The sequence below is a fragment of the Hemitrygon akajei genome, chromosome 14 (genome assembly GCF_048418815.1).
Source record: "Hemitrygon akajei chromosome 14, sHemAka1.3, whole genome shotgun sequence".
In the NCBI taxonomy this organism is placed as follows: domain Eukaryota; kingdom Metazoa; phylum Chordata; class Chondrichthyes; order Myliobatiformes; family Dasyatidae; genus Hemitrygon; species Hemitrygon akajei.
In genome coordinates this window covers 79,170,700-79,196,479 of record NC_133137.1, presented here as the reverse complement: position 1 = coordinate 79,196,479, position 25,780 = coordinate 79,170,700, and the positions used below count along the sequence as shown (strand labels likewise).

Sequence of the window (25,780 nt, the reverse complement as noted above, 5' to 3'; positions counted from 1 at the left end):
GCCTGGGAAGGAGGGAAGATATAAAAAGAACGCAGCCTTAAGCAGCGGGCAGCTTCGTTTGCGGGCAGTGGAGTGAGCCGGGAGCAGAGTGTAGGGCTTGGGCTCAGAGGGCTTAGGCGGAAGAGGGCACAGTAGGCTTATCTTTTAGTTCTTGTTATTTTCAGTTATTCGGGAGGTATGAGTGTGAGGGCAGCTTGTTGTTCTCGGTGTCGGATGTGGGAGATCCTGGAGTCTCCGAGCCTCCCGGACGTCCACATCTGCGCCAGGTGCGCCGAACTGCAGCTCCTGAGGGACCGAATTAGGGAACTGGAGCTGCAGCTCGATGACCTTCGCCTGGTCAGGGAGAGTGAGGAGGTGATAGAGAGGAGTTACAGGCAGGTGGTCACTCCGGGGCCACGGGAGGCAGATAGGTGGGTCACGATCAGGAAGGGGAAGGGGCAGGTACTAGAGAGTACCCCAGTGGCTGTACCCCTTGACAATAAGTACTCATGTTTGAGTACTGTTGGGGGGGACAGCCTACCTGGAGGAAGTGACAGTGGCCGGGCCACCAGCACAGAGGACGGCCCTGTAGCTCAGAAGGGTAGGGATAGAAGAAAGAGGACCATAGTAATAGGGGACTCGATAGTCAGGGGTTCAGACAGGCGGTTCTGTGGAGGTGATCGGGAGTCCCGGATGGTTGTTTGCCTCCCTGGTGCCAGGGTCCGGGACGTTTCTGATCGCGTCCAAGATATCCTGAAGTGGGAGGGTGAGGAGCCAGAGGTCGTGGTACATGTAGGTACCAATGACATAGGTAGGAAAGGGGAAGAGGTCCTGAAACGAGAGTATAGGGAGTTAGGAAGGCAGTTAAGAAGAAGGACCGCAAAGGTAGTAATCTCGGGATTACTGCCTGTACCACGCGACAGTGAGAGTAGGAATGGAATTAGGTGGAGGATGAATGCGTGGTTGAGGGATTGGAGCAGGGGGCAGGGATTCAAGTTTCTGGATCATTGGGACCTCTTCTGGGGCAGGCGTGACCTGTTCAAGAAGGACGGGTTACACTTGAATCCTGGGGGGACCAATATCCTAGCGGGGAGGTTTGCTAGGGCTACGGGGCAGACTTTAAACTAGTAAAATGGGGGGGCGGAAATCAATTTGAGGAAACTATGGGAGAGGAGGATAGTTCACCAGTAGAGCAAGTAAGTAGACCGTGTGTGAGGGAGGACAGGCAGGTGATGGAGGAGGGATGCGCTCAGCCCGAAGTTGTAGGGGAGAAGAAAGAAAAGGATAATAAATTTGAATGCATTGCTAGGGATGAAAAGAGAGGAGGAGGTGGAGAGTATCTTAAATGTATCTATTTTAATGCTAGGAGCATTGTAAGAAAGGTGGATGAGCTTAAAGTGTGGATTGATACATGGAATTATGATGTTGTAGCTATTAGTGAAACATGGTTGCAGGAAGGGTGTGATTGGCAACTAAATATTCCTGGATTTAGTTGCTTCAGGTGTGATAGAGTAGGAGGGGCCAGAGGAGGAGGTGTTGCATTGCTTGTCCGAGAAAATCTTATGGCGGTGCTTTGGAAGGATAGATTACAGAGCTCCTCTAGGGAGGCTATTTGGGTGGAATTGAGGAATGGGAAAGGTGTAGTAACACTGATAGGAGTGTATTATAGGCCACCTAATGGGGAGCGTGAGTTGGAAGAGCAAATGTGTAAGGAGATAGCAGATATTTGTAGTAAACACAAGGTGGTGATTGTGGGAGATTTTAATTTTCCACACATAGATTGGGAAGCTCATTCTGTAAAAGGGCTGGATGGTTTAGAGTTTGTGAAATGTGTGCAGGATAGCTTTTTGCAACAATACATAGAAGTACCGACTAGAGATGGGGCAGTGTTGGATCTCCTGTTAGGGAATGCGATAGGTCAGCTGACAGATGTATGTGTTGGGGAGCACTTCGGGTCCAGTGATCACAATAGCATTAGCTTCAATATAATTATGGAGAAGGACAGGACTGGACCTAGAGTTGAGATTTTTGATTGGAGAAAGGCTAACTTTGAGGAGATGCGCAGGGATTTAGAGAGAGTGGAATGGGTCAAGTTGTTTTATGGGAAGGATGTAATAGAGAAATGGAGGTCATTTAAGGGTGAAATTATGAGGGTACAGAATCTTTATGTTCCTGTTCGGTTGAAAGGAAAGATTAAAGGTTTGAAAGCGCCATGGTTTTCAAGGGATATTAGAAACTTGGTTCGAAAAAAGAGGGATGTCTACAATAGATATAGGCAGCATGGAGTAAAGGAATTGCTCGAGGAATATAAAGAATGTAAAAGGAAACTTAAGAAAGAGATTAGAAAAGCTAAAAGAAGTTACGAGTTTGGTTTGGCAAATAAGGTGGAAGTAAATCCGAAAGGCTTCTACAGTTATATTAAAAGCAAGAGGATAGTGAGGGATAAAATTGGTCCCTTAGAGAATCAGGGTGGTCAGCTATGTGTGGAGCCGAGGGAGATGGGAGAGATTTTGAACGATTTCTTCTCTTCGGTATTCACTAAGGAGAAGGATATCGAATGGTGTAAGGTGTGGGAAACAAGTAAGGAAGTTATGGAACCTATGACAATTAAAGAGGTGGAAGTACTGGCGCTTTTAAGAAATTTAAAAGTGGATAAATCTCCGGGTCCTGACCGGATATTCCCCAGGACCTTGAGGGAAGTTTGTGTAGAGATAGCAGGAGCTCTGACGGAGATCTTTCAGATGTCATTAGAAACAGGGATTGTGCCGGAGGATTGGCGTATTGCTCATGTGGTTCCATTGTTTAAAAAGGGTTCTAGAAGTAAGCCTGGCAATTATAGACCTGTCAGTTTGACATCAGTGGTGGGTAAATTAATGGAAAGTATTCTTAGAGATAGTATTTATAATTATCTGGATAGACAGGATCTGATTAGGAGTAGCCAGCATGGATTTGTGCGTGGAAGGTCATGTTTGACAAACCTTATTGAATTTTTTGAAGTAGTTACGAGGAATGTTGACGAGGGTAAGGCAGTGGATGTAGTCTATATGGACTTCAGCAAGGCCTTTGACAAAGTTCCACATGGAAGGTTAGTTAAGAAGGTTCAGTCGTTAGGTATTAGTGCTGGAGTAATAAAATGGATTCAACAGTGGCTAGATGGGAGATGCCAGAGAGTAGTGGTGGATAATTGTTTATCGGGATGGAGGCCGGTGACTAGCGGGGTGCCTCAGGGATCTGTTTTGGGCCCAATGTTGTTTGTAATATACATAAATGATCTGGATGATGGGGTGGTAAATTGGATTAGTAAGTATGCTGATGATACTAAGGTAGGAGGTGTTGTGGATAATGAGGTGGGTTTTCAAAGCTTGCAGGGAGATTTATGCCGGTTAGAAGAATGGGCTGAACGTTGGCAGATGGAGTTTAATGCTGAGAAGTGTGAGGTTCTACATTTTGGCAGGAATAATCCAAATAGAACATACAGGGTAAATGGTAGGGCATTGAGGAATGCAGTGGAACAGAGAGATCTAGGAATAACAGTGCATAGTTCCCTGAAGGTGGAGTCTCATGTAGATAGGGTGGTGAAGAAGGCTTTTGGAACGCTGGCCTTTATAAATCAGAGCATTGAGTACAGAAGTTGGGATGTAATGTTAAAATTGTACAAGGCATTGGTAAGGCCAAATTTGGAATATTGTGTACAGTTCTGGTCACCGAATTATAGGAAAGATATCAATAAATTAGAGAGAGTGCAGAGACGATTTACTAGGATGTTACCAGGGTTTCAGCACTTAAGTTACAGAGAAAGGTTGAACAAGTTAGGTCTCTATTCATTGGAGCGTAGAAGGTTGAGGGGGGATTTGATCGAGGTATTTAAAATGTTGAGAGGGATAGATAGAGTTGACGTGAATAGGCTGTTTCCATTGAGAGTAGGGGAGATTCAAACGAGAGGACATGATTTGAGAGTTAGGGGGCAAAAGTTTAAGGGAAACACGAGGGGGTATTTCTTTACTCAGAGAGTGATAGCTGTGTGGAATGAGCTTCCTGTAGAAGTAGTAGAGGCCAGATCAGTTGTGTCATTTAAGGTAAAATTGGATAGGTATATGGATAGGAAAGGAGTGGAGGGTTATGGGCTGAGTGCGGGTAGGTGGGACTAGGTGAGATTAAGAGTTCGGCACGGACTAGGAGGGCCGGAATGGCCTGTTTCCGTGCTGTGATTGTTATATGGTTATATGGTTATATACACTCAATGTCAGCAGGACCAAGGAGCTGATTATTGACTTCAGGAGGAGGAAACCAGAGATCCATGAACCAGTCCTCCTCAGAGGATCAGAAGTGGGAATGGTCAGCAACTTTAAATTCTTCAGTGTTGTCACTTCAGAGGATATGTTCATTTCAAATGTAAGTGCAATTACAAAGAAAACACAGCAACGCCCGAACTTAGAAGTTTGTGAAGATTTGGCATGACATCTAAACTTTGACAAACTTCTATAGATGTGTGGTGGAGAATATATTGACATCACAGCCTGGTATAGAAACACCAATACCCTTGAATGGAAAGTCCTACAAAAAGTAATGATACAGGCCAGTCCATCACAGGTAAAGCATTCCCAGCTGTTGAGCACACCTACATGGAGTACTGTTGCAGTTAAGTAGTATCCATCATCAGGGACCCCCCCACCGCCCAGGTCATGCTCACTTCTCGTGACTGTCATCAAGAATAAGGTACAGGAGCCTCAGCACCTAAACAACCAGGTTCAGAAATGGTTATTACCCCCTCAACCATCAGACTCTTGAAACAAAAGTGATAAATTCACTCAAGTCATCATTGAACTTCTCCCACAACCTATGAACGCGCTTTCAGGGACTCTTCATCTCATGTTCATGATGTTTATTGCTTATTTATATTTTTCTGCACAAGTTTGTTGTCTTTTGCAGATTGGTTGTTTGTCTGTCCTGTTGGATGCAGTCTTTCGTTGATTCTATTGTGTTTCTTAATTTACTGAGTATGCCTGCAAGAAAATGAATCTCATAATTATATAAGGTGACTTGTATGTACTTTGATAATAAATTTACTTTGAACAAAGGGCAGAAGATAATGGAATCTGATAGGAAAGAATGGTTGTAATGGAATAAAAGGGAAGGTAATGGAGAAACTCAGCAGGTCAGGCAGCATCTTGGAGGGGCATTCGACCTTTCATCCAGATGAAAGGTCTGGATTTGAAACCTCGACTGTCCATTTCCCCCTTGACTTGCTCAGCTCCTCCAGCATCTCTCAAAATGCTGGATTATCTCAGCAGGACAGGCAGCATCTATAGAAAAGAGTACAGTCAACATTTCGGGCCAGAACCTCCAGCAGGACTGGAGAAAGAAAAACGAGGAAATGCTTGGATTTCTGGCATCTGCAGATTTACTCTTCTTGTGTGTGTTGATCTCCCACATCCATCTGAGAGAACAGACAAAGCCCTGCCTTATTGCCTCATCTACAAGGTGGATTGTTTCACAAAGTTTGTAAACTTGGCCAACTCCATGGTGGGCTCTAGCCATTGAGGGTGATCCCTTAAAAAGACAGGATCCATCATTAAGGACCCTTATCACCCGAGGTATGCCCTCTTCTCATTGCTCCCATCAGAAAGGAGGTACAGGAGCCTGAAGTGTTTTAAGAATAGCTTCTTCCCCTCTGCCATGGGATTTCTTAACAGACCATAAACACTATCTCACTATTTTTGCATTTCTTACTTGCTTTTTTAATATATGTTTCTTATTGCAACTTGTACTATATTTTATGTCTTGCACTGTACTGCTGCTGCAAAACAAGAGTTTTCAGGACATACGTCAACGATAATAAACCTGATTCTGATTCAGATTTTCTCCGTGCTGTACACAAGGTCAGTCTAGATTTTCTAGATTAATTTGGGCTGAAAACTTCCCTTCCCAGCATCTGCAGGCTCTTGTGTCTTCATGTTGGGAAGTACTGAGGTAGTGCAACTCTCTCCCTCTTCACTCTGCATGAAAAAATTACTCGTGCTTTGCGTGACAAAACGATCTTCAGAAACAAAAGGACTGGCTGGCTTTGTCCTTCGACAAACTGGCATTTAAATCCGAGATTGAATCTCAGTGAATGAATCAAGTGGCAGAACACAATCAGATCAAAGGCCGTTTTAACAAATTGCACAGAAAGAGACTGATTGAAACAAAGCTCCACTTCGAAACCACTTTCTACTTTTAATTAAATACTGGAATGTAGCTTGTAAACATTGAAAAAATTCACTAAGAAATGAGGGAGACTAAATTAAAGGGAAACGAGGATTCCAGCCAAGAGTGTTAATTGAAACTCAGGCACGATTGCAGTGAAGGGGACAACTACCTCTGCATGATCTCCTGCTGTTATACCTCTGCCCAGCTCAGACTCAGAATCCTAGTTTATTATTGCTGACTTAAATGACGTAAGATTTGTTGCTTTGTAGCTGCAGTGCAGTCCAAAGATGCAAAAATTACCATATTAAAATATAATTCTGCAAAACAAGGAGCAAAACGAAACAGAAAAGCAAGGTATTCATGGGCTCAATGTCTATTCAGAAACCTGATGGCAGAGGGGAAGATTCTGTTTCTGAATTGTTGAGTGGGTTTTCAAGCCCCTGTACTTCCTCCCTGATGGTAATCTGGGGAATTCATTACCACAGATGGCTGTGGAAGCCAAGTCATCGGGTATATTGAAAGTGGAGGTTCTTGGATAGTAAGGGCATCAAAGATTACAGGGAGAAGGCAGAAGAGTGGAGTTGAGGGGGATAATACATTCAAGTTCAAGTTTAATTGTCATTCACCAATAAACATGAATTCCTCTGGGGTCAACACTGAACCAACACTCACACACTGTACTTACAGCACATATAATTATGACAGCAGAAATACATACAGACACAAAGAAATAATATAGCCCAAATCCCTAAGTCACATGAGAACAAGCACACAGCAATCCTCATCACCATATACAGTATCAGCCATGGCAGAGTTGCTCGATGGGCTGAATGGCCTAATTCTGTTCCTCTGTTTTATGGATAGGGTTGTTAGAGATGGAGTTAATGAGGCAGTACATCTTGAAGATATCCTCTAATCTCAACAGAAAAGTACCAACATTATCTGATGTGAGGACCTGTGTCTTCCAGGAAGTCTGCAGTCCTCTGGATGTGAAGCTAACTATGTTAACATGCTCAACACTTACACATGCAGGTGTAGACATATAGATGTTTGTACAACCACACAAGCCTAGACAGTACTATATCATGGAAACAGGCCCTTCAGTCAGTCTTGACCATTATACTCCTCACTGACTCCCCACATTCCCATCAGCTCCCCACCTCTAGATTCCACCACTCACCTACACACTGGGGACTATTTACTACAGCCATTTAACCCAGTGACCTGCACGATCTTGAAATGTGAGAGGAAACCAGGGCAACTGGAGGATAACCTAGGCTCGCTGCTAAGAGATGTAGTTTGCAGAATGAAGTGACTGAGTCTTTTTGTCTGCATAAGCCAAACACAGTGGGTATTGGCGGCCAGACCTTGCTGCAGAGAGTGAAGTAAGGTATATACAGTATAACCTCCCTGTAGTGAGTACCTGTAGATATCCACATAGGATTTAAAGTCTTCACTGCACCCAGAGGAAACCCACATGGAGAACATGTAAACTTCTTACAGGCAGAGGCAGGATTTGAACCCAGGTCATCTGTATTGTAAAGCATTGTGTTAACCACTACACTACCATGCTGCCCACATTTTGAGTTTAGAGTTTTGTGGACAGAGAACTCAATGCCATCACAAAGTGTGTACGTGCATACATGTAAAGATTAAAGATCTTTTAAAGAGTAGCTTTATATGTCACGTACATTGAAACATACAGTGAAATGCAGTGTTTGAATCAAAGCAAATCATCAAGAATTGTGCTGGGGGCAGCCTGCAAGTGTTGCCACACTTCCTGTGCCAACATAGTACACCCACAACTTACTGACCCGAAGCATACATCTTGGAATGTGGAGGAGACCAGAGTACCTGGAGGAGACCCATGCTGTCATGGAGAGATCATACAAACTATTTACAGGCAGTAGTGGGAATTGAACTCTGATCGGTGATTGTTGGAGCTGTAAAGCTTTGGGCTAACTGTTACACTACTATGCCATATCTGTGTGTCTTGTTTCTGTGTGTGGAGTTTTACCATGTACAGAGTTTGTACATTTCACTGTGTGTTTACAGTGAGCCCTATCCAAAATACTATCTCAATACTCTCAGTATAGAGAGATTATACTGTATCCACCTACTCATCAAGGAATGCTACCAGAAATTTAGCATTGATTTTAAGAAGACTAGGATATAAAACCAAGGATGCAATGCTTAAGACTTTATAATACATTGGTCAGAACGTACTTGGAGTATTATAAGCAGTTTTGGGCCCCTTATCTAAGAAAAGATTTGCTGGCATTGAAGAGGGTCCAAAGGAAATTCATAAGAATGATTCTGGGAATGCAAAGGTGAATGTATAAAGGGTGTTTGATGTCTCTTGGCCTGTACTCACTGGGGTTTAGAAGAATTAAGGGGATCTCTGAAACTTATCAAACATTGAAAGGTCCAGATAGAGTGGATATGGAGTGAATGTTTCCTCCAGTGGGAGAGTCTACGACCAGATAGCACAGCCTCAACATAGATGGATGTTCATTTGGAACAGGGGTGAGCAAGCATTTCTTTAGCATGAGGGTGGTGAATCTGTGGAATTCATTGCCACATATGGCTGTGGAGGCCAAATTATTGGGTATATTTAAAGTGTAGGTTGATGGGTTCTGGATTAGTCAGGGTGTCAAAGGTTACAGAGAGAAGGCAGGAGATTCAGGTTGAGGGGGATGGTAAATCACCCATGATGGAATGACAGAGCAGCCTTGATGGGCCAAATAGCCTAATTCTGCTCCTATGTCTCTTGGCCTTAATGGTCTTACAAACAGCTTTGGAACGGTCATGCTGCTGTGCTAGAAAGCTGAAGTCGGCAATAAACCTCTCAGGCCCTGGACAGCGACTATCCATCACAACATACTAACACAAATGCACACATACATGCAACAATGTAGTTGGTTGAAGCCTTTTTAGTAGGTTTTCTGCTGGTAAATGTTTGCTGAAGGCTTGTGCCAAGTTCACGTGTTTGCAGGGTCTTTACTTTCAAATGCCAGGCAAAAACAATGTTTATTGAGATACCATGCCAAATCGGCTCTCCGGCCCTTCGAGACGCTTCGCCCAGCAACCTCCTAGACTAATCACAGGACAATTTACAATAACCGGTTAACCTACTAACCAGCATCTCTTTAGACCGTGAAAGGAAATTGGAGCAAACACATGCATTCCACTGGGAGGATGGACAAACTCCTTATAGAGGATTCAGGGACTGAACTCCAAGCTCTGGTGCCCTGAGCTGTAAATAAGTCATGCTTACCACTAGCTACCATGACACCACAACCAAAGCTGAAAGATGTAAACTGTGGTGTAGGACTGAGAGCAGAGAACAGTAACATAGATGGTGTACAAGTCCAACCCTGTCATTAGTTCCATCCTCAACTTCTTATTACCATTCTGTTTTTAGTCACTAGATTCCCAATATCCTGTTTCCTGTATTTATAGAAATCCCCAAAACCCAGCGGTTTTCCCATCGATTAGACCCTGAGGAATTCAATCCAGATAAATGTATTTCGCAGTCATATCACTGTGAGGAAAGCTGTGCTAGTGGTGAGTGGGGCAGTCGTTACATATCAACTGAGGCAGGATTGTCCCCGGCATTTGGTAACTGTTAATCGATTTATTATTGGCACACAGTGAAAATCTTAGTTTTGTATCCCTATCCATTCATGTCAGTGCATTGAGCTACTGTAGCACAAGGGAAAGTAACTAGAATGCCATGGTGGCACTGTTACAGTTCAGAGTTCAATTCCAGTGTCCTCTGTAAGAAATTCGTATGTTCTTCCCGCGTGCGTGTGGGTTTCCTCCGGGTGCTCCAGTTTCCTCCCACAGTCCAAAGGCTGCAGTTAGTAGGGTCATTGTAACTTGTGCCATGATTAGGCTAGGGTTAAAACGGTGGATTGCTCGGTGGGCTGGAAGGGCCTGTTCTGTGCTGTATATCTAAATATGAAAAAAAGAATGCAGAATAGGTTTACAGTTACCTAGTAAGTATGGTGCAGGTGCAAGATGATAACGGGAGATTGAGAGGTCAAGAGTATATTGTATAAGAACACCATTCAATAGACTTATTCAATAGGACAAATGTGTACTTTCTTTTTATGAGGGTTAGGGATTTCAAGATTAAGGGCAGCAATTTAAGGTGAGAGGAGCGAGATTCACTAGGCACTTGAGGGCTAACGTTTTCACATAGAGGATGGTCAATATATGTAATGATGTGCCAAAGAAAGAGGCTGAGGCAGGTACAGTAACAACATTTAAAAGGCACTTGCACAGTACTGTATTTGTCAATGTGGAGGGGAGAGTGAGTGTGGCAGGAATAAATGATTGTCAAGGGCAGAGCGCCACAGGAAGGGTGTGGGACAGGTGGCAGAGAAGGAGTACCACCAGGGGTGGGGGCGTGGTGTGGGTGCAGACACACCCTTCCCTGAGACAAAGTCATTTGAGTCCAAACAATTGGTTTATTGATCATTACAGAATACCTCTCTGCTGCTTCCCACTCCTTCCCCTTTTCCCATCCATGATTCCCCTCTCCCTGCCCCTTTCTCACTCTCAGTCCACAATAGAGACCCATTTCAGAATCAGGTTTATCATCTCTCACATATATAATGAAATTTGCTTTCTTTTGTGGCAGCAGTACAGTGCAATACATAAAATTACTACAGTACTATGCTAAAGTCTTGGGCATCCTAGCTACATACTATGTATGTGCTTAAGAGTTTTGCACAGATTGTGAGGTCAAAAGTACAATTTATCATACTAGTTCGATAGTCTTATAACAGTGGGTAGAAGCTGTCCTTACAGATTTATGGTACATCCTTTGTGGCTTTTATACCTTCTGCCTGATGGGGGGAAGTGGGGATGGTGAAGAGTAAAGAGAATGTCTGGCTTGGGTAGGGTCTTCGATTTTTTAAATATTTTATCGAGATATGACACGGAATAAGCACTTCCAGCCCTTTGAGCCGCACCGTCCAGCAACCCCCTGATTTAACCTTGGCCTAATCATGGGGCAATTTATAATGACCAATTAACCTACCAACCAGTGCATCTTTGGATTGTGGGAGGGAACCGGAGCACCCGGAGGCAACACTCACAGTCACACAGAGAGAGTACAAACTCCTTACAGGCAGCAGTGGGAATTGAACCCGGTCCGCCGGTACTGTAAAGTGTTGTGCTAACCACTACACTATTATGCTCACTGCTTTGCAAAGACAGAAGTGTAGACAGAGATGATTTTTGGCCCACTGAGTCCCACACACACATTGTTTGTTGCCAACACATCCATTTACTTCTGCATCTATTGCCCTTTGAGCAGAAACGTTCCAAACAGCACATCTTTCTAAAAGAAGACAATATTGCAGCAACTGTGTCTTATTATTAACAGCTTCTCGTCTTTCAAAATGCTGAAGGAACTCAGCAGGTCAGGCAGCATCTGTGAAGAATCTCGGCCAGAAGCATTGACTCTTTATTCCTTTCCATGAATGCTGCCTGACCTGCTGAGTTCCTCCAGCATTTTATGAGCATTGCTCTGGATTTCCAGCATCTGCAGAATTTTGTGTTTTCTCATTTTTCAAAGTGCCTCTTCACTATAAATTCTGTCACAGGAGCAAACATGCTCTCTACAACCATCTTATCAAAATGCCTCCAGATCTTGTACAATTACTTTATGCCTTATTATTATTGCAAAATATGATTCCTATTTATTATTATAAATAATCTGGTATTATTATGGATCTAGTATTCCATTGATTTGATTTCTTGAAAATAATATCTATGTCAAGTAACAATCATAGTTTTGCCAATTCTTCTGCAATTATTTTTGCCCGTAACTCATTCCAGGCTGTTAGTGCAGTTCCTGTTCAGTCATTAATATTTCAGATTGCAGTAGACGAATTGCCATCAATCGGAAATTATGGACATGCAATGAGCAGCTAAAGTGCTCGAAACCTGATTTTCACTTCCACCCATTGCTCTGAAATATTCCCAGGAGTGTGCGGTTTTTCCAAAGGCTAAATATATCAGTAATACCTTGCAGAAAATCGTTCGGTTAATATGTCTGGTGAGGAAGGACATCCACCCCCTCCCCAGTACGCAGAGTTTCCTGTATCACACTGTTCTTCATGGCCCTTCCACTATCTTTCAACGATACTGATTCCACTGTTTTCTGTGTGAATGAAGATGCGTTCCAGTGTTGCTGGAGGCTGTCATTATAAGATAGAGTTTTCAGGGGGGAAAAGACAGTAGGAAATCCTCTTTCTCCTGTTACGTACCCCGTAACTGGGTCACTTACCAGCAAAGATAGAGAGGTCCGTTGAAGTCTGATGGTACTATTTTTAAAAGTCTTTATTTATAAAGGGGCACAAAAGTAAGGTTAATACAAACATTCAGATAATATACGTCGTCAATACTCAATCTAAAGGGCGGGTATAGTAATAATCATCAATAAGAAATAGCTCTATCGTTTGTCTAGGGGGAAATATATTGTCCGTTGGAAATATAAGAGTCACTCAGTTCCTGCAGGCTTCTGATTTTTGAGGACCGCTGGGTTTTCACTTGTTGGAGAGAGAGAGATTTGTGAGAAAAAGAAACTTGCCCGGGTCTTTTGATGAGGCCAATCCGTTGGGTCGGGGGAGTTGGTTCCCCGTTGTTAGTTCAAGAAAATCGTTTCTGTGATACCCGCCACCGGCTCCCAGGCAAGGGAACCGAAAGCACGTGGCTTCCTTCAAATGGCTGCCCGCTATTACGGGATCGCTAGCGTGTCTTCTGGTGCGTCTAAAGGGGTTGTTCCCCAGACCTTCTTTTATCCTTACTCACGGGGTCTCAGATGTCAATCAGGTTGGGATGATGCAATCTCTCCCCGTCACCCAGCCCACGTTGCCCTGAGGGCTTGCACGTAGCCCAGTCCCCAATCCACAAAGGTGTCTCCAAGAGACAATGGCCATTATCCGTGGCTTTGTCTTGCTGAGGGGCCAGGACACATTCCAAAACCTTGAGGATTCTCTCTCATTTCCTGGGTCCAAGACCCGAATTAATAGCGATCTTGCGATTCTCAAGAAGGAGGGGGCTGCGGTCATAACACTCCATAAACTCATAAAATGATACAGCATCAATCAGGCCCTTCAGCCCCCCTTGTCAATGCCAGCCATCAAATATCTGAGTAGACTAGATCCTGTTGCAGCATTCTGAGTTGAAAAGTTGACGATTCCTGACCTCCCATAGAGTCCTCCTTGGGTCACACAACCATATTCAAAAACAGTTAATACCCTTCAATCATCAGGCTTCTGAACCAGTGTGGATAACTTCACTCACCTCAACTCTGAATTGATTCTACAGCCTATGCAGTCATTTTCAAGGACTCTACAATTCATATTCTTGATTCTATTTATTTATTGCTTGTGTATTTGCACAGTTTGCTGCCTTTTGCACGTTGGTTGTCTGCCAGTCTTTCTTTGTGTGTAGTTTTTCATTGATTCTATTGTATTTCCTTGTTCTAGTGTGAATGCCTACAAGAAAATGAGTCTTAGGGTAGTAGATGGTGACATATGTGTATTTTGATAATAACATTAGTTGCTGCTTAACCCACTGAGTTCCTCCAGCAGATTGTCTGTTGATCTATTGACCCTATTTCCAATTACAAGCACTTGGTTAGTAGCCGTCTACACCTGGGATATTCAAGTGCTGGTCCGGACTCTCCTTAAATGTTGTGATAGTCTCTGCTCATCATCCCTCCAGGCCATGAGACATAGGTGCAGCATTAGGCCATTCAGCCCATCGAGTCTGCTCTGCCATTCCAACATGACTGATTTATTATCCCTCTCAGCCCCATTTTCCTGCCTTCTCCCCATAAGCTTTGACGCCCTGACTAATCAAGAATCTATCAACCTCTGCTTTAAATATACCAAATGACTTGGCCTCCACAGCCATCTGTGGCAATGAATTCCATAGATCAACCACACTCTGGCTCAAGAAATTCCTTCTCATTGCTGTTCTACGGAGTCATCCTTCTATTCTGAGGCTGTGCCCTCTTCTCCTAGACCAGGGGCTCACAATCTGGAATCCACAGACCCCTTACTTGGTATAGGTCCATGGCATAAAAAACATTGGGGAACCCCTGTTCTAGACACTCCCATCATCAGTAGCAGCATCTCTGGATGTAGTTTGAAGGAAATAGCTATCACACTAGATTTACCAGGTTGCTGTAAAAATCCTTTTAATTCACATTAAGGATAATATTTCACATATTTACCCAATCTGTCCTACATGTAACTCTAGGCACAGTAGTGGAAGCAGTTAGCACAACACTTTACAGTGCCAACAACTCGGGATCAGTTCCGCCGCTGTCTGTAAGGAGTTTGTGCATTCTCCCTGTGACTGTGTGTATTTCCTCTGGGTGTGCTGCTTTCTTCCCACATTCCAAAAACATTCGGGTTAGAGTTAGTAAGTTGTGGGCACGCTGTTAATGCTGGTGACACTTGTGGGCTGCCCACAGCACATCCTCAGGCTCTGTTGGTTGATGACACATTTCCCTGTATGTTTCAATGTACATGTGACAAATGAAGCTAATCTTTTAATCTTTAAAACATTACAGCACAGGACAGGCCCTTAGGCCCAAGGTGTCGTGTTTACTGTTTACCTGTACCGTGCACTTCGAATTATATTTTATTAACTCATTTATGTGCTGTGTGTATGTACCTATATGTGTTTGTATAATGTGTGTCTATATCTATGCACACAAACGCAATGAACTTGAACTTATACTTGATTTTAAACATCCTAAGGAAGGGTGCCCAACCTAGGGTCCACAGATCCCTCCGTTAATGGTAGGGGTCCATGGCAGAAAAAAAGTTGGGAACTCCTGTAAAGCAACTGAGGAAAAAGACGCTCAAACATCTTGCAGTGATGAAAAAAATAATGGAAGAGAAAGGGACGTTGGGAATGGTGAGGGTAGAGCGCTATGGGAGGGATATGGGACAGATGGCAGAGAAGAAGTGCCAGGGGCTGGGGGTGACGCGGTGCAGGCTCACCCAGCCCTGAGACACCAGGCAAGGTCATTTGACTCCAAACAATTAGTTTATTGTTCATTGCAGAATGTTGCTTCCCACCCCACCTTCCCCTTTTCCCAACTATAACTCCCCTCTCCATGCTCCCTTCCCACTCTCAGTCCACAGTAGAGACCCATATCAGAATCAGGTTTATCATCACTCACATATGTCATGAACTTCTTTTGTGGCACCAATACAGTTCAATACATAAAATTGCTACAGTGCTGTGCAAAAGTCTTGGGCACCCTAGCTAGAATTAAGTGTCTTAAGACTTTTGCACAGTACTGTGTGGTTGAATGATAATTAAACTTGAACTAAACTCTCAGTCCACGTGACAATAATATGGTAGAATCTGCTAGCAGAGGAAGCTGGAGAGTGGAGCAATATCAGGGAGAGATGATGGATAAATGGGAACTGTGAGAGAGGGAGGGAGACAAAAAGACAAAAATAAATTTATTATCTACATAGATACGTGTATGTCACCATTTTCAGGAAAATAAAGAAATACGATGGAATTTATAAGAAAATATGCATAAACAAAAACTATCCAAAAAAGCTAACGTGCAAAAGAAAAGCTAATAAGTAATTAATACTGAAAACATGAGTTGTTAGGCATTGAAAGTGAGTCTGTAAGTTGTGGAATCAGTTCAGAGTTGGGCTGAGTGAAGTTATCCATACTGGTTCAAGGGACTGATGATTGAAGGATAATAATAACTGTTCCTAAACTTTGTGGTGTGGGATCTAAAGCTCCTGCACCATCTTATCCTCCTGCGATAGGGGTCCCAGTGGGTGGAGTGTGTGAGTGATGGCAACTGGAACCGTGTAAGATTCAGGAGGAATGTAAGTGGGATCTTTCTGATGCAGAGCGTGGTTCCAATCAGAAATAAGCTGTCTGTAGAGGTTGAATACAAAGGCTTCAAATGGGGATTGGAAGTTTTTGGGGAAGGAGTTCAAGTTGGAGTTTTTATTGCCATGGACATATGTACCCAGGGTAATAATACCATGGAAATTAGCTGTTTGCAGCAGCAACACAGTACTTTACAAACCTGATTAATAAACGTTAACATAAATTGTTGTGGTTAGTGCTTTACACTTTTACAGCGCCAGCGTCCTGTGTTCGATTTCCACTGCTACCTATAAGGAGTTTGTACGTTCTCCCTGGGTTTCCTCTGGGTGCTCTGGTTTACTCCCCATTCCAAAGACATTACCAGTCGGTAGGTTAATTGTGCGTAATTGGGCAGCACAGGCCTATTGGACCAGAAGGATATGTTACCTATCTGAATCTGGATGATAGGGGATCCTTAACTACAGATGCCTCCTTCCCAAGATGTCACCTTTTGTAGGTGCCCTTGATGGAGGGGAGAGCTCTACTCATGATGGAACTGTCTTGAGTCTGGCACTCTCTGTAGCCTCTGGCTATCCTCTGCATTGGAGTTTCCACACCAGGCTGTGATGCAGCCAGTCAGAATGCTTTCCACTGTGGCTGATGGGACCTGCCACTGGCTTAACAGGCCAAGTCACCTCGCTTTACACCATATTACTTCTGTGATTCTGTGATCACTTCTCTCAAAGCTCTTTGGTGCACTTGGTTACCTCAGAACTAGTAAAAGTAAGTTAAAAGGTCAGCACAACATCATGGGCTGAAGGGCCTGTACTGTGCTGTGCTGTTCCATCCCAAGTTATTTATTTATTTAGAGATGTGCTGTGGAACAAGCCCTTCTGGCCCAACGAGCTGCACTGCCCAGCACCCTACTGATTTAACCCTAGTCTAATCACAGGACATTTTACAATGACCAATTAACCTACTAACCAGTACGTCTTTGGACTGTGGGAGGAAACCCAGGCGATTCACGGAAAGGACGTACAGGCTTCTTACTGAGGTCACCGGAATTCCAAACTCCGAACTCCGACCTGTAATAGCTTCACACTAACCGCTACGCCATCATGGCGTCAAATCTAACTGCACTGTGTAAATGAATCTCTTTAGATCTGGCCACTTTGGCCGATTCTGAGCTGCATTCCTTTAGAACTTCTGGGGAACTCGGCACAGAGACTGGTGAATCCCTGGGTTCAGTCCTGCATTACTTGTGCACACAAAGGCAGCAGCCTGCGGCTTAAACAGCTGCCTGCAGAGCAAAGTATAAACAACTCGCGCGGACGACAGCCCGATTAGATTTCAGTCCTTAAAGCAACAGCCAGAATCCAGGGCGGCTACTTTTCATCGGGGTCACTAATCACAGCCGAGTCCTGCCGTGATCAAATTTCACCTTGCACAGCTTACACATTATTCTGGAAGGAGGTTAAGGAGTTCAGCAATATGAATATGTTTGATGAGGAATATTTGTGAATGTGGGGCTTTTTCAGAGTTCAGACAGTGGCTGTGTGTGTGGAGATGAGACTTCAAACAGGTTACGACTGTTTAGAAGACACAAGCTCTGTTTATAGAGAACAACAGAGTTTCAGAGTCCTGTTTTAAACTGTGAGGCCTGATCAAATCCAGAGCATTACACACAACACATTGGAGGAACTCAGCAGGTCAGGCAGCATCTATGGAAACGAGTTAACAATTGCCACTTCGGGCCAAGGCCCTTCATCAGGACTGGAAATGCCAGAGTAAGAAGGTGGGGGAAGGGAAGAAGTACAAGCTCGAAGGTGGGTGGGTGGGGGGGATGGAGTAAATAAGCTGAGGGGGTGATAGCTGGAGAAAAAAAGAATCTGATAGGAGAAGTGATGTGGACCATGGGAGAAAGGGAGGGTGAAGGGGCACCAAATGGAGGTGATGGGAAGAGGTTAGGGGGGTGGGGTGCTGAGTACTGTACAAATCCAGTCTCTTTTCACAAAGCCCTGGGATATAAAGAAATCATGACTTTGTAAATTGTAGCCCAGACAAAGTAATCATTGTGCCTGGAAACAGTCGTGGTTTTAAACCGTTGCAGAAACTGTGTGCCCATTCCTCCCGGCCCTGGCTTACTGAGAATCCGATCCCCCTATCCCCCTTTCAAAGCCACATTCCATTCACTGAGCAAGCACCCCCCCCCCCCCCCCCGGTGGAACATTCTCCCCAGGTCTCCAGATCACCCCAAGGGACATGATTTGCTGAATCATTCCCAAGCAAGACAAGAAAATGCCTTTGTTGGATCGGTCCCAGCCAGCTGTATGGAGGAAGTGGGGTGGGGTGGGTGGGGGGGGGGAGGGGGTGAAATCTGTTCTCGACCACACAGTGTGTGAGAGACACAGCAATTTTTTCTCAATTAAAGAAATATGCTATTGAAGATTCTTTAAACCGCACTTGAAGTGATGCTTGCTGTAAACTGTTCCTATTTGACTAAAAGGGAACATATGTGGGCTTTCAATATGCTCCATCTGTCCTCGTCCAAGCACCACAGATCATGGTTTCGGTATAAACTTGATATCCTTTCCAATGTTTTGTTTCAGCAATGAAGTAACAAGAGCTGATCTAAAGAAACTTCCAGTACTCCCAACCCAGGCACTGAAGGAGCACCCATCTCTCGCCTACTGGTAAGCACCCATCTCTTGCCCACTGGTATTCACCCATCTCTCCCCCGTTGGTATTCAGCCGTCTCTCCCCTGTTGGTATTCACCCGTCTCTCCCCCGTTGGTATTCACCAGTCTCTCCCATGTTGGTATTCACCCGTCTCTCCCCCGTTGGTATTCACCCGTCTCTCCCCCGTTGGTATTCACCCGTCTCTCCCATGTTGGTATTCACCCGTCTCTCCCATGTTGGTATTCACCCGTCTCTCCCCTGTTGGTATTCAGCCGTCTCTCCCCCGTTGGTATTCACCAGTCTCTCCCATGTTGGTATTCAGCCGTCTCTCCCCGTTGGTATTCACCCGTCTCTCCCCGTTGGTATTCACCCGTGTCTTGCCCACTGGTAATCATCTGTCTCTCCCCTGTTGGTAAACACCCATCTCTCACCTACTGGTAATCATCAGCAACTTCCTTTAGTCTGATGGCTGTCACTTTAACCAAATCTTCTCATGTTGTGGAGTTACACCAACGTGACTGTCAAGCGTGCCTTTTTTTCTCTTTTTGCACTCTTTATCCCTCTCCCTCCCCATTTAAGACACTCTTAAATAGGTACATGGATGACAGAAAAATGAAGGGCTATGTGGGAGGGGAGGGGAAGATTAGATTGATCTTAGAGAAGGTTAAAAGGTCAGCACAACAACATGGGTTAAAGGCCTATATTGTGCTGTACTCTTCTGTGGTGCCTCCTTTGAAAACTTTCCCCTCTTTCTAACTAAAAGACATTGGCGCTGGAAGCGTTGCAACACCTGTGGGCTGTCCCAGCACATCCGCGGAATGTGTTGGCCGTTCAGGCAAAAGACATATTTCTCTGTGTGTTTCAGTGTTTCAACATGGATGTGACAAAAGCCAAATTTTAATCTAAACTTCAGCCCATTCCTGCAGCTTTGTCTCGGATACCGTTCTGGATTCAGTCAGACTGATATCCAGTCACTGTTCACTGGCCGCTGCAGATTATCCCCGGTGTTTACAGAAGTATGTTTGGGAAATGGCAAATCCTTACCCTACTGGAGAGAAACCTGTTCAGTTGAGACATTTCCACCAGAGCTATCAGAAATAAGAGTAGGAATTTCCCTTGAGGGCAACAGAAGGTTTCTTCTGTAGTCAGGGTGAGGGCTGTAGTCAGGATCATTAGTGTCCATTACATCTGTCCAAATTCTGATCTCTGCAAATAATCCAACTTAGGCAGGATCATTACCCATACATCACATTAGCCTGAGTACATTGATTGGAAATGTTGGATCACCCACTTTGAGCTATCAGAATCAGATATACATACATATATATTTATAGAGCTAGGGTGCCTAAGACTTTTGCCCAGTACTGTAGTAATTTTACGTATTGCATTGTACTGCTGCCGTAAACAAAAACAAATTTCATGACGTATGTGAGTGATGATAAATCTGATTCTGATATGGGTCTCTATTGTGGACTGAGAGTGGGAAAGGTGCAGGGAGAGGGGAATCATGGTTGGGAAGAGGGGAGGGAAGTGGGAAGCACCAGAGAGACATTCTGTAATGATCAGTAAACCAATTTGTTTGGAATGAAATGGCCTTGCCTGGTGTCTCAGGGCTGGGGTGTCTGAGCCCACACCTCACCCATGCCTTGGCACTCCTCCTCTGCCAACTGTCCCACACAACTCCCACTACACTCCACCTTCGCCATTCCAACATCCTTTGCTCTCACCAGATTTACAAACTCACTCTACACATTGACAAATACAGTACTGTGTCTTAGGCACCCTAGCTGTGTGTATAAGACTTTCGCACAGTTATGTATTATCACTGGGAGATGTTGTGGCAGTACAGTGCAAAGAGACTAAATTACTACAGGTTGCCAAATAAATAGTGTAAACAAAGATGAATGCTGAGGTCCTGTTAAAGATTCAAGATTAGTTTTATTTGTCGAAACACGCAGGGAAGTGCACCAGTTTGCGTTAACCACAAGTGTTGCCATGTTTCTGATGCCAACATAACATACCCACTGCTTACTAACCCTCACCTGGACGTGTGGTGAAACTGGGGAACAGAAAGGAAACCCATGTGTTCACAGGGAGAACGTAGAAGCTCCTTACAGATAACAGCGGTGATTGAACCCTGATCACTGGCGCTGTAAAGCATTGTACTAGCTGCTACGATACCATGCCACCCTTTATTTCTTTATTTTCTCTGTTTGCTTTCTGTCTGCATGTTTCCGCTGTGCCTCAGATCCGCACACTTCTCCTCTGTCACCGTCTCTCCCCAGGAACCCAAGGATAAGGAGAAATTGGCAACTCCTAATGAAGGGTCTCGGCCCAAAACATCAACTGTTTATTCCCCTTCACGCGCACTGTCTGACCTGTTGAACTCCTCCAGCGTTTTTTGTGTGTGTTGTTCTGGCCTGTCCATCTGTTGCTTTCTGTCACATTTAAACGGGTACTCATTTGTCTACCTAACTACTTCACCGCATCAGAGCTGCGGTTGTAATGCAAGCCCTTTGTTGCTTGTTGACTTCCAGTGAGGATCGAGTGATCGAACACTACAAGAAGGTGACTGGACAAACAAGAGGACAAGCTATCGTGAAGTAAGTCTCACATTCAATGGATTATTATTAGTGATGTTTTATGGAACTCGATCTGTTGAGAAGGAAAACACTGAGAATTTCTTTTCACAGTGGTCTCTGCAAAGCAGTAGGTTTTTCAAAGTTCTTTACTCCCAGCATAGAACGTAGAACAGTACAGCACAGTTCAGGTCCTTCGGCCCACAACGTTGTGCCGACCTTATAACTTACTTCCTTCTTACATGGCCCATAACCGTCCACTTTTCCATTACTACCATCAGGGAGAAAGTACAGGAGCCTGAAGACACACACTCAGTATTTTGGGAATATTTTGTTCTACTCTGCCATTGGATTTCTGAATGGCCCATGAACACTACCACATTGCATTCTCCTTTTGCACTATTTATATATTTATTATACGTTCTTCTAACGTAATAATTTTATATGATTTGCAGCAAAACAAATTTCATGATTTGTCAGTGATATTAAAATATTAAAACTGATTATAATTCTGCTTTTCCTTACATTCCAGTTGCCTTTCTAAGAATCTCTTAATTGTCCTGGATATATCCACCTCTACCACCACCCATGCACCTACCACTCTCTGTAAAAAAAAAACACTGCCTCTGACATACCCCCTATACTTTCACCCCCTATACTTTCACCCCCTATACTTTCACCCCCATACTTTCACACACTCAACTTAAAATGATGCTTTTTTTTAAAAAGAGATATCTTTATGAAAAGAATAAAACTATTCAAATTAAACAGTGGCATCTGTGACATCACCAATGAAGGGTATTAGTTTGTTTGTTTGTTAGGTGCCATTGTCATATAACGTGGGCGATTATGCCTTTCCATGACCAGGATTGTTCTTGACAGATTTTTCTACAGAAGTGGATTGCCATTGCCACCTTCAGGGCCATGTCTTTACAAGCCTTTATCAACACTCTTCAGGGATTGTCTGCCTGCTGTCAGTGGTCGCATAACCAGGACTTGTGATACGCACCAGCAGCTCATACGACCATCCACCACTTGCTCCCATGGCTTCACGTGACCCTGCTGGGGGGGGGGGGGGGGGGGGGGGAGGCAGGGAGGGGTGGTGCGGAATGTGTGGCTAAGCAGATGTCACACCTTGCCCAAGGGTGACCTGCAGGCTAGCAGAGGGAAGGAGTGCCTTACACTTCCTTTGATAGAGGCGTATCTCCACCCCACCATCCGAATGAGGGGTATAGATAGTATAAATGCAAGCAGGCTTTTTCCAGTGAGGTTGTGTGAGACTAGAACTAAAGGTGATGGTGTAAAGGTAAAAGGTGAACTATTTAGGGGGAACTTCTTCACTCAGAGGGTGGATGTAAGTGGCGATAAGCTGTCAGTGGATGTGGATTTGATTTCAACATTTAAGAGAAGTTTGGATAATTACATGGATGGGAAAGGTATGGGAGGGGGGCATTATGGTCCAGATGCAGGTTGTTGGGCCAAGGCAGAATAATAGTTCAGCACAATTAGATGGGCTGAAAGGCCTGGTTCTGTGCTGTGAAGTTCTATGAGTCTATCTCTGTTGAGCTAGAAGGAAAAGTCTGATTTGATCACATAATCGGTGTGATAACATTACTTTGGTATTTATCTCCTCTATCTTTTAATTTGCAGTGCGAGACCCATCTATATTCCTGTCACTGTTCTTCATTAGTATTCTGAGATACAGGATGTTGTTGATTTGTCACATTTTCAAGTGGTTTTTGGCTGGTTTTGGTCTCTCTTTGCTACTTTTCATTTGGCACGTTCTCTAACGAGACTGACGAATCAGCACGCTAATTGTTTCAATGTTTTTGACAGCATTCGGAAGAGCTGGTTCAGACCCAAACACCCAGACTCAAGAACGGCTTCTTCCCCACTGCTGAACCATTCACCAACTTCACATCAACTTCCTGGTCGTGTGCCCACGTTCCCGGACACTTAACTGTGCATCCCTGTTATTTCTTCTTCCCTATGACTATCAGCCTCCTGAACTATTCACCAACTTCACATCAACTTCCCTGTCATGTGACCACATTCCTGGACACTTAACTGTTCATCTCTGGGTTATACTGAACATAGAACAGTACCGGCCTTTCGGCCCACAATGTTGTGCCGACCTTTTAACCCACTTTAAGATCAATCTAACCCTCCTGTCCTATATAACTCTTATTTTTCTTTCTTCCATGTGCCTAAGAGTCACTTAAAAGACCATAATATATCTATCTCTTTCACCACCCCTGGTAGCACATTCCATGCACCCAACACTCTCTGTGAACAGCACCTGCCTCTGACAGCCCCCTGATATTTTCTACCAATCACCCTAAAGTTATTCCCCCTCGTGTTAGCCATTTCCGCCCTGGCTGACCATTCGATCTATGCCTCTTATCATCTTGTACACTCCTTCCAAAGTAAATTTATTATCAAAGTATGTATATTTCATCATATACAGCCCTGAGATTCATTTTCATGTGTGCATGCACAGTAAATACATTGAAACACAATAGAATTAATAAAAGACATAAACACAAAAAGATGGACAAACAGCCAGTGTGCAAAAAAACAACAAACTGTGCAAATACAAAGGGAAAAAGAATAAACAAAATAATAATCAATAAGCTATAAATATTGACATGCGATGAAGAGTCCTTGAAAGTGTCTCCATAGATTGTGGGAACATTTCAAAAGCCCTTTAGTGTTTCTATTTGCTCTACTTAAATCTGTGCTCCTCTGTCTTATAAGGAGAGGTTGAACAAGCTAGGTCTTTTCTCTCTGGAGTGAAGGATGAGAAGTCATTTGATAGAGATGTACAAGATGATAAGAGGCATAGATCAAGTGGACAGCCAGAGACTTTTTCCCGTGGTGGAAATGGCTAATACGAGGGGACATAATTTTAAGATGATCGGAAGATAGTACGGATGGGGGGGTGGGATGTCAAGGGTGAGTTCTTTACACAGAGAGTGATGGGTGTGTGGAACACCGTACCAAAGTTTGTGAAAGAGGCAGATACATTTGAGACAATTAAGAGACCCTTAGAATAATGGAGGGCTATGTAGGAGGCTAGGGTTAGTTTGATCTTAAAGTAGGTTATAAGGTTGGCACAGCATTGTGGGCCAACGGGCCTGTACCATGCGATAATGTTCTATATACTTGGCAACATTCCAATTTTTTACTTTCATTGTTCTATTTATTATTTCCATGTACATTGTTTACTCCACAAGTCTCTTGTGAAATACGAGATTTCCTTGTTCCCTGGTGTACGTAATAGTAAACTGATTTGATTCAAATGTTTCTTTTCTTTCTTATCCTAGTTACATGAGCATCGCAGAATCTCTTCCAACCTATGGGGTCCACTATTATGCAGTAAAGGTATTGTGCTTTTTACGTGCTTTCACGCTGCATGTTAATATGGTGTTTTCACTGAAGTGACCAGTTCCTTATCTGTAAACCACTTCTCCTTGTTCGTCTCTCAAACTACTAGAAACATCTCAACATGTACTTGGTTTTGGTTTATCATAATTATCATATGTACTGAGATACAGTGAAAAGCTTGTCTTGTGTACTGTTTTTACACAGAAGAGTACAGCACAGTAATGCCCTTCAGCCCACAATGTTGTGCCGACCCTTTAACCTACTCTTAAGATCAGTCTAACCCTAGCCTCCCATATAGCTCTTCATTTTAATTTCACAGTCATAGGAAAGTACAGCACATCGACCTGCACCCAGATCATAGCCCTCTGTACCCCTACCATCCTTGTAGCTATCCAAACTTCTCTTTAAGAGTTGAAATAGAGCTCATGTGCGCCACTTGTGCTGCCAGTTTGTTCCACACACTCATAAAACACTTGAGTGAAGAAGTTTCCCCTCATGTTCCCCTTAAACTTCTTACCTTTCATCATTAACCCATGACCTCTATTTGTAGTCCCACCCAACCTCAGTGGAAAAAGCCTGCTTGCATTTACCCAATCTATACTCATTATAATTTTGTATACCTCTATGAAATCTCCTCTTAATCTTCTACATTCCGAAGAATATAGTCCTAACCTATTCATTCTTTCCTTATAAATCAGGTCCTGCAGACCCAGCAACATCTTTGTAAATTTTCTCTGTACTCTTCCAACCTTGTTTATGTCTTTCCTGTAGGTAGGTGACCAAAACTGCATACAACACTCCAAATTAGGCCTCACCAATGCCTTATACAACTTCAACAGAGCATCCCATCTTGTGTACTCAATATTTTGATTTATGAAGGCCAATGTACCACCACTTTCAATGAATAATGGACACATTCCCAGATCCCTTTGTTCTACAGCACTCCTCAGTGCCCTACCATTCACTATGTAAGACCTACCCTGGTACATGTACCTATCTAAGAGCTCCTCAAGGGTCTCTGAAGTTATTCCTCTTCGTGTTAGCCATTTCCATCCTGGGAAGAAATCTGATTAGACTGACTTTGC

At 43.7% G+C, this 25,780-nt stretch overlaps 1 protein-coding gene across 10 annotated transcripts in view; it reads left to right on the top strand.

Annotated features, from left to right (window-relative positions):
• The window catches only part of frmd4a (FERM domain containing 4A), a 496,550-nt gene that overhangs the window by 371,182 nt on the left and 99,588 nt on the right, over positions 1–25,780 (top strand). For all 10 annotated transcript variants that reach the window (XM_073066422.1, XM_073066423.1, XM_073066424.1 and 7 more), the window contains 3 exons: positions 18,660–18,743; positions 21,267–21,332; positions 24,635–24,692. In XM_073066422.1, coding sequence (XP_072922523.1) covers positions 18,660–18,743; positions 21,267–21,332; positions 24,635–24,692 — 208 coding nt within the window. The remainder of the gene's footprint in view (positions 1–18,659; positions 18,744–21,266; positions 21,333–24,634; positions 24,693–25,780) is intronic.